Source organism: Solanum tuberosum, unplaced genomic scaffold (assembly GCF_000226075.1).
Source record: "Solanum tuberosum cultivar DM 1-3 516 R44 unplaced genomic scaffold, SolTub_3.0 scf00208, whole genome shotgun sequence".
Classification (NCBI taxonomy): Eukaryota; Viridiplantae; Streptophyta; class Magnoliopsida; order Solanales; family Solanaceae; genus Solanum; species Solanum tuberosum.
The window spans coordinates 315,740-332,643 of record NW_006239132.1 but is presented as its reverse complement, the minus strand read 5'-3'; the positions used below and the strand labels follow the sequence as shown (position 1 = coordinate 332,643).

The window sequence follows — 16,904 nt, the reverse complement described above, 5'->3', positions numbered from 1 at the left end:
AGAAAAAATAATTATTTTTCTATTAATAGATGTTTCAAGTTCAAATGTTGACAAGTAAAAATGAACGTTAGGAGCTCTCAACTTAATAAATAAAGATATAATTAGTTGTTTGTTTTCATTTCAGAGAAGAATTAAATTGATAGGAGCGATAAATACGAATAATTTAGTCAAACTATCCTCTAATTAATGTTTTTTTCTTAAGAAATGTGCAAAAATAAAACATGGCAAGTAAAATGATCAAAAGGTGTAACATTCTTTTATTAGATAAAAAATAATATGATATATAATTTGCAATTTAGAAACTCAAATAAATTTTGAAATTCAAAATTTATACATTATTTTATACAAAATGATGGATAACTAAACTTGCATGAAATAATACATAGACTTCCTCATAATTAATTCATGTATAACTAATACATACATAACTCCAACTAGCTATTATACAACCCTAATTTCTTTGTTAGAAGTTGTAGCCTCCCTAGATCAAACATGTATTCCCATCTCAGTTATGTTACACATTTCGAATCTCAAGAGTCAAACTTCTTAATTTTGTTTGTGAAATTGTATAATAAGCTTATAAATTTATATATTTGAGAATTATGCAAAAAGTATACCAAGTCAACAATAATAAACTTATGATATAGTGAAGCATGTTACCTACCCTCAACAAAATGCAGAAAACTTCTTGTTCCATTAGAAATTTCATATGGATTGTCAATTGTTTTAATGACATCCAATAAAACTGAGATTACAGAAGAAAGGTGATAAAAAAAAAACAGCCTGTGAACTCAAATCCTCACATTTACATTTGCTTCCGAGTTCACGGCCAAGGAGAGAGACTAAGGAAGAGCTTATATGTAGAGCTCGAAGAGCTAACTAAACGTTTGCACCTCGGGAAGATAGATACAGATAATCTTTCGAAAGAGAAGGTTGATGTACAGCAGCATTCGCCCCCATAAGAGACGACAAAGGCTGCAAAAGATCATGCTACCAAGCATTGTCCATCTTAACCCTGAAATGAACCGTGCATATGTAAGATAAAGCTAAAGAACTTTCACTCTGCAGTTCTAACATGAAAACGGAGATAGGGAACAAGGGACCCTTAGACATCAAGTAACAGTAACTAAGGGCCTATGTCATTCATTATTTACTAACATCATATGTTGTTGTTGTTGTATCAAGGCTTATGATATATTTTCTGGTAATCATAGCAGCAAAAGTTGCCAAGGTACCAATTTTAGTTCTCAGGTTAATTACAGATTAATGGTTGCTTCATATTTAGCCAATCATGGACTTAAAAAAGTACACAAAATTGAAGGGCAGAATGCGCAAGGAAAGAGAATGATTAGGATAACCAGTTAGGTGAACATACCTGCCTCCTCCTTCGGCATTGTATCATGTACCATGTCCGAGCCATTACATAACAAGGGAGGAGGAAAGCCGCCAGCTGAAGAAGTGAAATCTGAAACTGAAGTTCACAAGACATGCTTCAAGTTAAAATAATTGGCAGCTAAATATACTAGAGTGTCAGTGCAAGTGTGGCTGTTTATATATGAAAAATAAACAAAAGTTGTCTACACAAGAATAGTACATGCATCCATAATGAACAAATTAAACCTCAGAACCGTGGTGTAAACTGTCATGCTAATTGCTGATACGATGCAGTACACTTCCTAATCATACTCAATGATGCAAACAACGAGAGTACATGATAGTGAAAGAATGAACAGCATTTGACTTCAGTCCTCCTTGCCGAACTATCTTAGAAGACAAGATATATTGAATGAACAATGATTCCGACTTACATTGAAAAATGTAGATGGGTCCTGCACCATTGCAAAGTCCCTTGTGACCATCAAGGTTTGGCGTATCAGCAAGAGTAGCATCAACTGCATTAATAGAAGACAACCACCTTCAATAATGAATTGCTTACAGAATGACTGTATCATAGAAGCATTACACAGCTTATACATACAATGATTGCAACATAGCGGAAACATGCTAGACTCCCACTGCTAGCAATGGCATAATCATCGTACTCTGATTGCAGGAATTGACGCTCAGCAGCAGCAAAAGCCAGAAAATGAGGATTTCTAATATCCATGCCTGGTCCCCATGCTTGCCTGATTTAAACAAACCGAAGAAGAAAAAGGTCAGAAAGATTGAAAAGTCAATCGGAAAACAGAGTATTTACAGTTTAGGTTGGGTGCTGGAAACTTGACATTTGATATTTTATATATAATAACATTAGTGTAGTTGGATCATGTCCCAAATGCTAGGTTCCGTTGAAACCTATCTGCAATCTTATAAAGATTTCCGCACATGATGGCATTAAAAGGTATGCAACAAGATCTAATCTGAGTTCCAAATCACAATTCAAAAGGATCGGTATCCCAAAATAGATCTCTTGAAAGCTTGTTATCTACTCAACTTCAAAACAAAGTCATTGCAATGACATCATTTTCACGCAAACAACTAAATTGGCCTATCAAGGTAAAGAACTTGCTCAAGGAGAGCTTAGAACAGAAACAACTCCTATATGTTCAAAAATGATTGATGACACCTATGGGGCACTCATGTATCATACGCCTCTGTGGGCAAAGAGAATTAAAAAGACCAGATGATATTATTTAACATATTCCGAAAAGAAACTAGATCATGATCATAAACCTTAAGACAAGGTATAGATGAAGCGGAACTAAGCCACTCTCATGTTTAGCAGTGTTAAGACATTAAGCAGGCAAGAGAACTGATGTCAAGCATCTATTTAAGGTGCCAACAAAAGTCTTCCGAGTCTTGTATTTTAGTACTCCATTTCTTTTCTTTCTTTAAGGTTGCCAATTATGCAAACTTACAACTGATTCTTATTTACTAACCAATTGACCCAGAATACAGAAGTAGATAAACATATCAAGCAATTTGTCCCTACTTCCATTGTCACAACTTAAACAGCAAGTTTCAATGAACCAGCACTTCTAAAGATGTCATACACAGAAAAAAGGTTTTTTTACAAGGTATTGTTTGAAAGCAAACGCCAAGTACTATACAACTAACAACCTGAAGCACATACCTGATATCAATTGCCATTACATCAGGGTTGCTTCTTGCCGGTGGAAGGGTGTAGTTCGGTGAAAACACCTGATAGAACAAAAATAACAAATCAACATCACTTGAGACTAGAGAAATATTCCACTAAAAGCAGGTGCTTAAAAGCTACCAACCTTATTACAGATTTCGCAGGTGATGTCACCTTTTTTGTTGCACCATTTCTGAATACATTTCCTATGAGCAAACTGCAAAGTCCAATAGATGACAGAATATCAATACTCAGCTTTTTAATCTAATAGTACCTTGTGAAATCTTGAGGTGAAACTGCAGCATTAACAAACTCTACTAATTCAATGTGAACATAAGAATTGAGCATAAAACGAAAGCAAATTTAGTAGCACTATGCTTGCAAACTATGTTTGCTTGGACTCTCCAAAAAGGGTGTGGCACCCATGTTGGATCCTCCAAGAATGGATTACTTTCCAAGGATCCGACACGCATCCGTCAGCATTTCTAAAGAGTCCAACCAACATAGCTTGCAAAAAACTTTAGCCAGTCCAAAAGGGCATAAGACCTTATGATCCAATTCAATACTAACATTTACTCAATCCATGAAGACAGGGTATTCAGAATAACTGAACCATCATTTACTCAAACATTTTGACATTTGAATACCATCATCAATTATAACATAAATTCCCATAAATGTGAAAATAAAATCCCAGTATAACTGACATATAACAGTAGTATTTTTAATCATAAAGGGTCACAAATAAGACAATAGACTTTTGATCAAAAGACTATTGTCATGTCATGCATTTAATTATTTGGTGCATATTTTCAGCTGCAGGTAAAATTTCCTGTTCAAGAAAGGTAGAATATTCAAAATCCACATTTAATGAAAATGGAAAAAGTTTGGTGACCAAGCAAGCATACTTATTGATTTTTTCCAGAAAAGAACAAAAAAAAGTCACAAGGCATTCATCATGTGAAGGAAGAATAAAAAAAAATTGCACAAAAACCAAAACTTTCTGGGAACTTAAAAATGTTCAACTCCCAACTCAGTCTTCTCATGGAACCTTTTTTTTTTGTTAAACTTTACAAAAAGTTGGTTTTGGCAAAAAGTTTTTATGTGAATTTATGACTCTTTTATATTATAAGAAAAAATTTGTACAATCAAAAGCATCAATCTTTCATTTTTATATTGCAGAAAGACTAACAACACAATGAAAGAAACAAAAGAAAATTTTTGTATCCATTAACAATCAAAACACATTTCCTAAGCTAAAGTAAAAAACAAGTGATAGCAAAACTCAAACTTTTAACCAAAAAAATATAATTCAAACATCTAAGAAACATATTAACAAAAAAAAAATTAACTTAGAACAACCCCATTAAACAAAAAAGGAAAAAAAGATAAGAAATACTGACACACATTTCCTTAGCCAACCTAAGAAAACAAATTTAAAACGGTAGAAAAAACTGAAACTTTACAGAGTTCCGCCATTGATTTTGAAAATTTATCTTCAAATATTTTCAAGTTTCAAAAAAATGGAGTAAGACCAGTCTTAAATATACTCTTTCACTCATAAAATTTCAAAGAAAAATGCACCTCAAAAAACACAACTCAAAATCTACAACCAAACCAAACAGATTAAAACAAAAAAATTGAAGTAAAATTAAAGCAAATCATAAAAAGAGGGGAAATGGGTGTACTTTGAGAGTGCCATTACAGGCACAAGGAGCTTCCATATCAGTTTCTTCATCTTCTTCTTGACAAATCCTACACTCTCTAACACTACTACTAATACCCTTTGAAGAACCTTCTCCACCATCACCAACACAACTACTAGTACTAATACTAATTTTTTCTTGATGGGTTTTTCTTAAATTGATGATTTCAACAGTAGAATTGACATTTACAGCATCACTAGTCAAAAGGGTTTCTCTCCCACCAACACCATTAGTAACTGATGAATCTCCAAAACATGTTGTTGCTATTATGATCCTATCAACACAAACCATAAACTCATTCACCATTTTTGTTTCTCTCTCTCTAAAAGAGAAACAATTTTTTTCTCTCTCTCTAAAGGAGAAAACAATGTACAGAGAGAAATGGAAAAAAACAGAGCAAGAAGAAGGAGAGAGAAAAAAAGAAGTGGGGGAATGGTGGATTAAAAAGGTGGAGTTTTTGATATTTTGTGGAATTTACGAGATAGGACCTTCTTTATTTTATATTGTGAAGATTAAAAATATTTTTATTTTTATAATATTTAGATATAAAATAAATTAAAGTTATTTTTAAAAAAAAATATTTATGAGTAATTTGGAGTGATAATAACTTTATGTTATCTTTGATTTGAAATTTCTGAGAATTTCCTCAAAAAAGTGTAATCAAAATTTTATGGTCAAATGTTCCAACTCTAGAAGAAAGTGGGGAAAAATTCATAATTAAACGCCTTAATTTTTATTTTTATTTTAATGTGGTACGAAATTTAAAAAGATAATTTCTTTTTTTTAGTTGTCATGTATATTAAAGACATTTATTCTAAAATAATTGTTAATTTAAATAATTAAGAGAATATTAATTATTTTTCCAATTTTGCTCTTAACATTAGTTATTCTAGAATTAAGAGGTATATATATAGATAAAAATTTAAAGAATTATTAATAAGAAATATATTGATCAAACAATTCTTTTTATTAGTTTTTCTTAATAATTGTGTCAAATCTTATCATGACAATTAAAAAAGAACATAGGGAGTAAAAAAAGACATTTACATCTTGAGATTAGAAATCAAAGACATATCAAATATACTAAAATATTTACGAAGGACCCGTTTGGCAACAAATATATTTGGAAAATGGTGTTTGGCCACTAACATTACTTGACAAATATATTTCTCAAATATCTCAAGTTTCCAAATACGTACTAGAAAATAATAGTATTTGGTCAGGTTCTAATATTTGAGAATTTTTAAAAATTAAAAAATTACCCCAAACTTTATATTTTATATTTTTAAAAATACTCATCATTTATTAGTTCCAACTAATATTTATCTACGGAATTACTATATTAATAACTAATAACAAGATTGAGAAAAAAGAACAATTTGTTTTTAATGAGTTATAATTCATCCTGAATCAGTGACAAGTGTAAGTATGCAATTAATGTAATGCTCTTGCTGATATTGTTATTTTGTTGTTATCAATTACTATGTTATAAGGTTATTTTTTAACGAAACGTGTTCATTATAAAATGATAATACAAACTTAAAGATATATAAATATAATTTTAAAAGTTTAAGCCAAACTAGTTAATTTTATTTAACTTTTTTTAATGACAATAAACGCCTTAATTATTTTATATAAAAAAAGTAAATATTCAACAAAGAGATATTATATCTTAAGACATAAATAAATAAGAAAGAAATAATCAAACACTTTTTTCAATTAATATTTTATTAAAAGACTTGTAAATAAAAACCTTTTAAGATGGAAAAAATAATTTTGATGATGAATTTAAATATAGAGATGAATTTTCTCCTATAAACAATTCACATATTTAAAAGGTATATTAAAATATACTTCTCAAGTTCATATTAAGTAAATTATGAAGGATAATATTAAATGATCATAAAATTTGGCCAGAATTTAATGTGACACACTCATTAAGAAAATATTTTAGGACATAATTTAAAAGTTATTTTTCACTATTATTTTTTTAAATTCTAAGAATATAAAATAATTAAAAATATCATTAATGAAGCATAAATATGGAAGGATGAGGGGGCAGGGACAATAATCCTCTTGAATTTTTTCTTAAACTATATAAAAACAATAATTCATTAATATAAACTAAAAAAATAAATGAAGTGTAATTAATAATTTAAATATTTTTTAATTTATTTAACTCTGGAAATTTGAAACTAAAATCAAATGGGGACTGAAGGAGTTATGTGTGAAGAGGCAACCGTAAATGCTCCTTTGAAATGGGTCCACTAATGGATAAAATATCCCATGATCAGCTTTTGCTTTAGAACCCACCAAGGGCATATTTGGAAATCTAACTTTAATTATAAGAATAATAATATATATATAAAAGAGTGAAGTAAAACGAAACATAAACTAAGTTATGTAAAATTAGAAGCAATTACATATTTAAGATAAATAAGAGAGCACTTTATTTAAAAATTTATAAAAATAAAATTGAAAAAATAGATTTTGAAAAATTTGCTAAATTTGAAATACAACTCCATTCAGTTTCAAAACTTTATAATCATGTTTACTTTTTAAAATAAAGGTTTATTTCGGAAAGTACAACTGCATTCTTCAATTTCATTAAAAAAATCTTCTATAAATCAAATCTTATTTTAAAATAAACATATAAATTACTGCTATGAGTTTTTTTTTTATTTTTTATGAGGGGAGCTTATTAAAGTAAATTTGTAATTCGAATACTTTGTTATAGAACAATCGCTCCTTAAATCTCTCTTTTTGTTATTTAAAAGTAAAACAAATTCTAGATATTATATAATATTCACATGAATTAATTAACAATATCCTCAAGTAATCACATAACATAGTACTTCCTCTAATCCAATATAAATAAATTGTTAACAGTTTTTTATGATTTAAATTAAATATTTTTTTCAAAATAAAAAAATATATTAGGTATTTTTTCTCAAAATTATTCATCTTTTTAATGAGGTTATCAACTATTTTTAAATCCAAAAAATAATTATTTCTACTTTTAATTTACAAAAATTTGGAAAGAATAAAATATATAATATATTTTTAATTATCTTTCTTATATGATACGCTTAACAATTTATTTATGTCTTTAATGATTTTGAACAATAAAAAAATCTTAAGAATTCGGTTAATATATAATAAAGGAAATATAAAATTAGAGTGAGTAATAATTAATAAATACTATAATGTCCAACTAGTGTAATATAAAAATATCTATGCATTGTGCAACATATCTAAGTGTTCTATGTTCTTTAGTGCTGGTTGGTTGCCTATCTTCTCGTGTTGAGAGCTTTTTATGTAGTACTATTTTTACCATATGAAATTTAATACAACCTAATGTAAATAAATATTAAGGTGAAATAATATATTACATCCGTCTATTTTTAATTGTCATAGTTTTATTTCTTAGAGTCAAATTATAAAAACTTTGACTAATATTTTACGATATAATTTTTCATCATATTGATATGCAAAAAAATTGCAATAGTACTTTTCATATAGTTTTTTAATAGCTAAATTTTTATTTAAAATATCGAATTAGTGTAATTTAATTTAATTTTAGAAATTAGTCAAATTGACTTTCGAAAAATGCAACATGACAAATAAAAGTGGACAAAGGGAGTAACAATAGCATATTTAATGTACGTATTTTTATAAGTGATAATTGGAAAGAATATTATATGTAGTTGTTATAAATATATTAGAGATATAGATAATGTTCTCAATAGAACATTGACTCAAGGTAAAATAGTGTGGAAAAAAAGAATAACAGACAAAATACTAAAGAAAGTATGATAAATTACTTTGGAAAAAAAAAGATTTATATATATATATATAACTTACGAAATCAATTTTCCTATATTATATTTATAATTATTTTAATATCCTCTTTAACTCAATGAGCCACGCGTTCTTTTTGACATGTTATTAAGATTTTTTTAAGTTATTTTTTTCTCATAAATATAAATTTTTAAGTTTTGAAAAGTATTAAAAATTGTTTTAAATTTATTATAAAAGCATATCAAATGGGCAAATCATATTTTGAAGAGTATTTAAGATACCGCATTAATAAACTATATATCTACATGTTTATTTATAAATAAATATTTGAAATTATAAACTTTTAAAGTACAAATAATTTTATAAAGATCCTCTAGTTAATCATAGTAATAATTTTTAATATATATATATATATATATAGTCATTTACATGATACAAATAATCTTTTCACACTAAATATGTGTCTTTTTTTATGAAACTTAAAATAATAAATATTTTTTAATAATTATAATTTTATATCACATATACAAACGGTTGATATAAACAATCATATATATGGAAGAAGATCAGTATGGGGGTTTGCCTTTGTGACAGTGAAAAGTACATTCACTTATAATTGAAGGTCAATTATGAAACAAACAACAAGAATCTTTTGAACATGTGACATAATATTTGATTGCTTTGAATTTAAAAATAAAAGAATGATGAAGATTTTGAGAATACTATATTTTGTTTCTTTTCGAATTGAATTTAAAAAAATAGTATATATCAATATAGTCTCTTGGTTCTTATTTGAGTATCTTAATTTAATTAAATATAAAATTTTAAAAATAAAAAAATATTTTTGAATTTCATAATCTTAAATTAAATATGAGTGTATTCCTTCATTAAATTTAGTTGATTCTTTTGGTTAATTTTAAACACACATATACTCATAATTAAGTTCTTATTATATGTGGTGTGTGAAAGGACCAATTGAATTTTCTATTTTGCCACTGATAGTTTTTTGGAGAACATATATTTCTCTACGTTTCTAACTCTAGAAGTTATACAATATTTAAAGTTATACATATTTAGAGACATAATCTATATGAGATATTGTAAGATTTATTCAGAACATCGCAATTCACAGTACATATTTAAACAGAAAAACTTGTATCTCAGGCAATTTAAATAGTTTGAGTTATTTAATGATTAAGATGTTACTATTTTGTATCACTTGAAAAAAATACGTGTAGTAGCATATATCTTAGTCGTAAGTCTATGAGTAGCTTGACATATATATCAATTGAGCGACATCCATTTGCTATAGTGGTGCAAACATTGGCCAACCAACTCGTTTAAATGGACATCTATATCCGATAAAATTTTGCATATGTGGGACTACAATCTTTCTTAACTTTTACAAGTAAATGTTTACCAATGTATCGATCACAAGGTTTGAACTGTCAATAAGTAAAATATAACACTAGAGGCTAGGAGGTTTGATTGAGAGCATGCTCATTCAAGAGTGAAAGTGGGAAAGAATCATTATAAACTCTTGATAGAATTACCCCAGTAATCGTGAATAAATTAACTATTTTTGCTCACTCCCTATCCATTTAAACTACTTAATATTTGAAAAAATTGACCTATATTTATATTCGAAAGAGCAAAATTGTGCCCATTTTTATTGTTCATTAGGGTATATACACAATTCACATCTCACTTTTGGTTGGTTGTGCCAAAGGCTATGGGTAAATAGCTTGAGTTTAACACAAGTTTACATCTATGGGTTGTCTAAGTGGACTTTTAAGATCCTAAAGTACATGTTCAAATCATGTGCAATTGACTTTGGAGGTTAATGGATAACCATTTGTTTTAAACAGATCTAAGATTTTTGAAGTATGGTCCATCATTAAAAAGAAAAAGAAAAGGAAAAGGAAAAAGGTAGTTTTGAGAGTTGATCAGTATTCCTTTGGGTAAAATAATTACTAACATTCAATTAAGTGCACTATTTTATCTTGTTAAAGTATGGTAGAAACAAACAATAAGATCTATTTTGAAAAATGTATATTGAAAATATCTAGTTTTACAAAAAAAATTATAAATTCACGTGCATTATCATTTGAGCATAAATTCGTCTCAATTTTCCTTAGCAGAGTTTACACAAAATACTAAAATAGCATTCAAATAACACCATATGAGGCTTTATAATGGAAGAATATATCGTTCTCTAATTAGATAGCCTGAACATTTGAATCGGACAAGACAAAGTTATTGGATCCGGATTTAATTTAACATGACTTGAAAAAAATTAAAATAATACAAAAATTGCTTCAAATATTTTAAAGTAGTCAGAAGTATTATGCGGAGTGAAGAGGCGTTTCGAAGATTATTGAAGTCAAGTTTCTAAAATTTACATATTTTAAGAAAGTGTTTTTGAAGAGAAACAATTTATATTTAATTAATCATTTTAAATAATTTCTTTTTAGTTTTAACAATATTAAAACAGAATGTTGTACTTGATCATAATTCCAAGAGTTTCTAAAAAGTGAGTATCTTTTAACTTTTAAAAATAGCTTCCATTATAATTCAAACACACATAATTTTTTAAAATCTAAACAGCTTAGCGAAACATCTTAACTTCATAAAAGAAGTATTTTTTAAAATATATAAATAATATATTTTATCATTTAAAACTTGATCAAACAGATTATTAATTCGGTACGAAAAGTGAAAAAGGCATTCTAGTGAAGATTCATGTTTGGTCCTTTTCACATGATTGAGTCCACCTTATCCCTTTAGACATCAAATACCACTTTCATTATTATTTTTTTAACAGAATAAAGTACTAGAACTTGCAAAAAAAAAAAAAAACTAAACTTCTAAATTTCCTTCCTAACTTAAATCAATAAATTGTCATTGTCACTAATGGCTACTTGCTAAAGCCAGTAATTGTCTTGCTCTTGATGGTGAGATTTAGGGTTGTTCATGGTTATGATTAATAAATCAAGTCGAATAGGAATTTGAATCAAATCGATATTTAGTGTGTTTGATTAGGTTTGGTTTTAAATTTAAAAAAAAAAACAGAAAAAATAATCAAATCGAATCGAGAAATTATATGTATAAATTTTATAATTATTTATATATTATTTATAAATAAAATACAAATATTTTGTTAAATTTTAATTAACTTAACTCTCTAACTTTACCATTTTCTCAAGCTCAACACTTAAATTTTAACCCAGACATTAAAATTCTAAGACCAAGTCTATGAAAAATCCATTACTTTAGTTTTACCTACTCTACCTTACATCACATAATCATACTTTCTCTTGGTTGAATCATTTTGTTTGTGTAATAATAACTCTAGTATTGCTTAATTTAATCCGCAATAGCTTTTATGTGGATTGTTCATATATTAGGTGTCTGTTTCTATCGAGATGCTTATTTCCTCAACAAATTTAGTACTTTCAAACCGAAAAAAATCCGAACCAAACCGACGATTTTTTTTCATTTGGTTTGGTTTTAAAAATTTAAAAGCCGGCTATATTGGTTTGGTTTTGATTTTGACCAATAATCGATCCAAATCGAACCATGAACACCCCAAGTGAGATTGTACTTTTATGTGTTTTTCATGTTTTATTTTTTGAAAATTAAATTATATGAATTTTTTATTAATATTTTATATTTAATTTTTATTATATTAATATGAGATAAAGTGTAGTTTGTAGTTATTTCATTTTTTTAATATCAAAATTTGAATTGTAAAATATTAAGTTGATCACTTTCAATTTACTTTCGAAAATCAAGAATAATAATGCAACTAACTTTTGTTTTAAGAAAATGACTCATGCTTGACGTGAATAATTTTTTTGTGCCAGTAAAAGTGTTGTATTAAAGAACAATTAGTTATTACTATTATTCATGATTTTTTATACTTTGTAAAGTAGTGTATTTGAAAGTTTATAATAACATGTAATCTCAAGCATTTACTTATAAATGAACGTCACGATATGTGAATTATTACTGCCACTACTAGAAACAGAGATTTTTTCCATCGCGAATCAATGAGAAATATGTGTTATAAAACATATTTTTTTGTCCATTTCCTAACGAATCAGCTAACTGGAAAAAAACACACATGATGAAAAATAGTTTGTCACTAAAAACTAGGAAGCTTTTTAATTTTTCATTTGAAAACACTAAAAGCATTTATTTTTTCTTTTCTTCCCGATTCAATCAAAAAATCTGTGAAAATAGCCATTGAACATTTTTTCAGTAGGAAATTCCAATGGAATAATAGTGACTTTTTATTAGTGTGCGACGCCTTAAGATATTTCGATACCATGTTTATAAACTATGATTTGCTCATCTGATAAGACTGTATAAGAGTTGGTGAAGTTTTGATGATTTTCAATTTTCACAATTTGTGAGGTTTTTATATTTATATAAAAAAAATACAACTTAAAAATTCAAATTATATATAAAAAAAAAATCAACTTCGAATCAACCCAATTTCAAATTACTAAATTCAAGTTATGATATAAAATCATGTTCAAACAAGTTTTATATATGGTCCCCTAATTGAAGGAAAATGCAATTCGTATGAGGACATTATTTTGGTTTTTGATTCTTTTTGTTATGTGTGATGTGGCCTATTGATTGTGTAAATCCAAGTTGGTTACAATTTTATACCAAATATACCTAATAATTTATATCGTGCTATATAAGTTCCTTTCTTTGGCACCATTTTTTGTGGTCCATAAACTAATGTTGTTGAATTGTTATCCATTATCAATACTTAATGTTTGGACAGCTCTTCCATTTTTTTAGGTAAAGTAAAATTAAATATTAGTAATTGATAACTTTAGATATTTTTTTCTTTCTCCACATTTGAAACTTGTTACTATATTAATTTGAATTTGTGTCATCAAGGCTCGTTTAATGGAATAAACAACACATTACTAAAAAATTCTTTATTTTTCAGTCGAACTTGCCTCACATTATTGAAAAGTTCTTCATTCCTCAAAGCTCGAACTTTTAGATAATCTGAATTATATCACTATGATCTAATTTAAAAAGTAGCTAATTTGATAACAGACTGTGATGTGCTTTGAGATGGAATCAATATTGACTAAAAATTAAAAATAAATTCATGATAATGAAATATTATTACAAGAAAGAATTAGCTAATTATTATTGTTGACTTGATGAAGAATGAATAAGAAAAAAGGTTTATCTCATTAACAAATTGATATTTTCTGGATTTTAAATTAGTTGTCATGTTTTTTGTAAAACTCAGTTTAAATTATTTTAAAGCTAAATTGAATTAAATTGTAACTTTTTAGTGTTAATTTGTGAAAAATATATTATAAAATTTTAATTAAAATTTATATATTATGAAGTGAAACATGACAATTAATATAGGACAAAAGAGTATATACATGCATTCAAATTAATTAAGACAGCCTATACTGAGCAGGGAAGACAGGAAACTGTCTAATTAATGGATAATTCATGAGGATTTATACCTAATTATTTAATTGTTAAAAGTATAATAAACCAAACATCTTACTAATTTTAAATAATTCACGTTCTCATATTTTAAAACTGCATATCCCTCTTTCATTTATTTAATAAAAAAAAATATACATATATTTATTTAATAAAAATATATACATACCTGAAGTTGGCTGTCAAGTGTCAATTGGATATAGATAAGATCAATTATATAAGTACAATGCTGTATTAAAAAATAGACTAAAATATACTACGTGTCTACTTGTAGCTGGCAGGTAATTATATATAATAATATAGTCATCGATGATTTTAATAATACTCCCTCGATCACATATTAGTTGTTAATATTATTAAACATGTTCATTTCAAAAGACTTTCTGTGTTTATTTTGTTTTGTTAATTTACTAAATATAGGTATTTGCTTAGAAAAATATATTATTATTATTTTACCCTAGTACTTATTCCCCAAATTATTTCAAGATCTAAGATTATACATCAATTAATATAAGTATTGTGGTAAAAAAACAAACATATTAATCATTATTTTTTAAGGAGCGTGTAAAGTTAAAAGTGGACAAATAAAACTAAATAAAGTTGAAAGTGAGCAAGCAAAACTAAACAAAAGGAGTTTTTGTCAATTTACAAAATTTAGAAAGAATTAATTTTAATTTGTTTTTTCTAGTTTACCATTAAAATTTATTATTTTTGAAAGAAAACAATATTGATTACAGTTTAAAAATTAAGAATTAATTAGTAATTTTTATTTATTTATAATTTTTAAAAATGTGTGAGTCTCACTATAAGGAATTGTACCTTATAAAAGTCGGAGTTCAAAATTATAACAACATTATATTTTAGCTCTTGAATTTGGGATTTTGGAGATAATTTTTTGAATTTGATTAAAGAAAAGAAAGAATTTTTAATTTAACTTCATATTCTAGGTATGTAGAAATCTCACGTCTAGGATTAGAGAAATCAAGAATTGTATTGATAATTATAATATTGAGTTACAAGCTCCTTATATAGGAGAAGAGTCTTATTCTAGTTATACTAGGAAACCTACCACAACACAATTATTTACATGAGTAGTATTGTATTATAACTCAAATACCTTATCCTAGTCAACTCCTGCAATATACAGTAGCTTAGTTGTACATAACTTAGGATTTAGTAGTCTCATCCTAGTATGACTCTAACTCTAACTCGTCAGCCTGCTTCGATGAACCTGTTCCTTCGACATGTTCCATCAGTCTTCAAGCTTCCTTTAACATTTCCCCTCAAGCTAGTGAGTGGAGGAACTGTAACTCCTAGCTTGCTGCGAAAACCAGAGAAAACCTGTTTTTGTTAAGGTTTTGCTATGAATATCAGCTAGCTGATCCTTAGACTTCACAAACTGAGTAAGAAGTTATCCCCTGGCCACTTTCTCACGAACAAAATGATAGTCCATTTTAACATGTTTGGTTCGAGCATGCATAACTGGATTAACCGTCATGTACAAGGCACTCATGTTATCACAGTACAACGTAGGAATAGATCGAAGGAACACTCCAAGGTCATGAAGAAGATACAAAATCCAAGTCATTTCTGCAGCAGTGGAAGCTAGTGCTCTATACTCAGCTTCATCATTTGATCGGGCTACTGTAGTCTGTTTCTTGGAGGTCCAAGAGATACAATTTGCACCTAGGTAGATGCTATAGCCTGTAGTTGATCTTCTAGTGGTGGTACAACCACCCCAATCAGCATCTGAGGAGCCATACAACCTATATGGAGACTGTGTTATAATTTTGAGTCCAAAGTGTAGAGTACCTTTGATGTACCTCCTTTTTACCCCTTGAAGATGTTCAGTGTTTGGGCTTTGCATAAACTGGCTTGCTAAATTCACAGCATGAGTGATATCAAGTCTTGTGAGGGTCAAATACTGAAGGCTCCCTACTATCATTCTGTACAAGGAGGCATCTATAAGACTTCCCACAACTTCATGCAAACCATGCTTCTGAGCCAAATGAGTGGCTACAGCCTTGGACAAAGTCATCTCTGTCTTGGCCAGCAACATACTTGCTTTGATTCAAGTGAATTACTTCTTCGAAATACTTCACCTCAACTCTTAGAAAGAAGTGTAAAGGGCCAAGATCTTTCATAGCAAACTCCTTACCAAGTTGGAGAACCAACACTGAGACATGAGATGGATTACTTCCTGTGACAATAATATCTCCATGTTGACACCCAATTTTGACCGACCTTTAACCCTTTTTGGGAATACTATCCGATTAAATACTTATTTTAAAATATACTTCGAGTTTAAAACTTTAGTCGATTTTGTCTAAAAAATATATATTTTAGTATGCTTGCTTTACGAAATTATCGTAAATATTAATAAAATATTTTTTAAAATTATTGATATAACTCGAAATAATTCAAATGTTTTAAAATTTTAAGTAATTTTTAATTATAGTATTTTGTAGTATTTTAATTGGATAGCATTCCTTCAAATTTCCTCAAAATTGTTTAAATTGTAGCCTATTTTCTTCTAATTTCATTCAATTCTAGCCTATGCAATTCCAATTTTATTTCAATTATAGCCACCTTTTCATTTCAATTCTAGCCATATGCATTTCAATTCTAGCCATTCCAATTCCCCAATTCAATCTGATTTTAATTTTCAGCTTTTAATCCTAACCGTCCATCTTTTAAGTTAAACCCTAAATCAATCCTAGCCGCTCATCTAAATTGTTTTAACGGATGAGATTAAATCAATTATTTCTTTCCTATTTTAATTATCAAAACACCAACCCTAACAATTTTTTTCACTCTCC

The 16,904-nt window shown here is 27.8% G+C and overlaps 2 protein-coding genes across 2 annotated transcripts; both read right to left on the bottom strand.

Annotated features, from left to right (window-relative positions):
* Window positions 1–672: 672 nt before the first annotated feature.
* LOC102604544 (uncharacterized) lies at window positions 673–5,191 on the bottom strand. The gene is made up of 7 exons (XM_006355717.2): window positions 4,768–5,191; window positions 3,225–3,296; window positions 3,074–3,141; window positions 1,979–2,126; window positions 1,809–1,892; window positions 1,376–1,471; window positions 673–1,015 (listed from the first exon to the last, which is right to left on the bottom strand). The coding sequence occupies exons 1-7, from the start codon at window positions 5,089–5,091 to the stop codon at window positions 1,010–1,012; spliced, it is 798 nt and encodes a 265-aa protein (XP_006355779.1). The 5' UTR covers window positions 5,092–5,191; the 3' UTR covers window positions 673–1,009.
* Window positions 5,192–15,297: 10,106 nt separating this feature from the next.
* LOC107062189 (uncharacterized mitochondrial protein AtMg00810-like) lies at window positions 15,298–16,123 on the bottom strand. The gene is made up of 2 exons (XM_015312546.1): window positions 15,524–16,123; window positions 15,298–15,426 (listed from the first exon to the last, which is right to left on the bottom strand). The coding sequence occupies exons 1-2, from the start codon at window positions 16,121–16,123 to the stop codon at window positions 15,298–15,300; spliced, it is 729 nt and encodes a 242-aa protein (XP_015168032.1).
* Window positions 16,124–16,904: the final 781 nt, after the last annotated feature.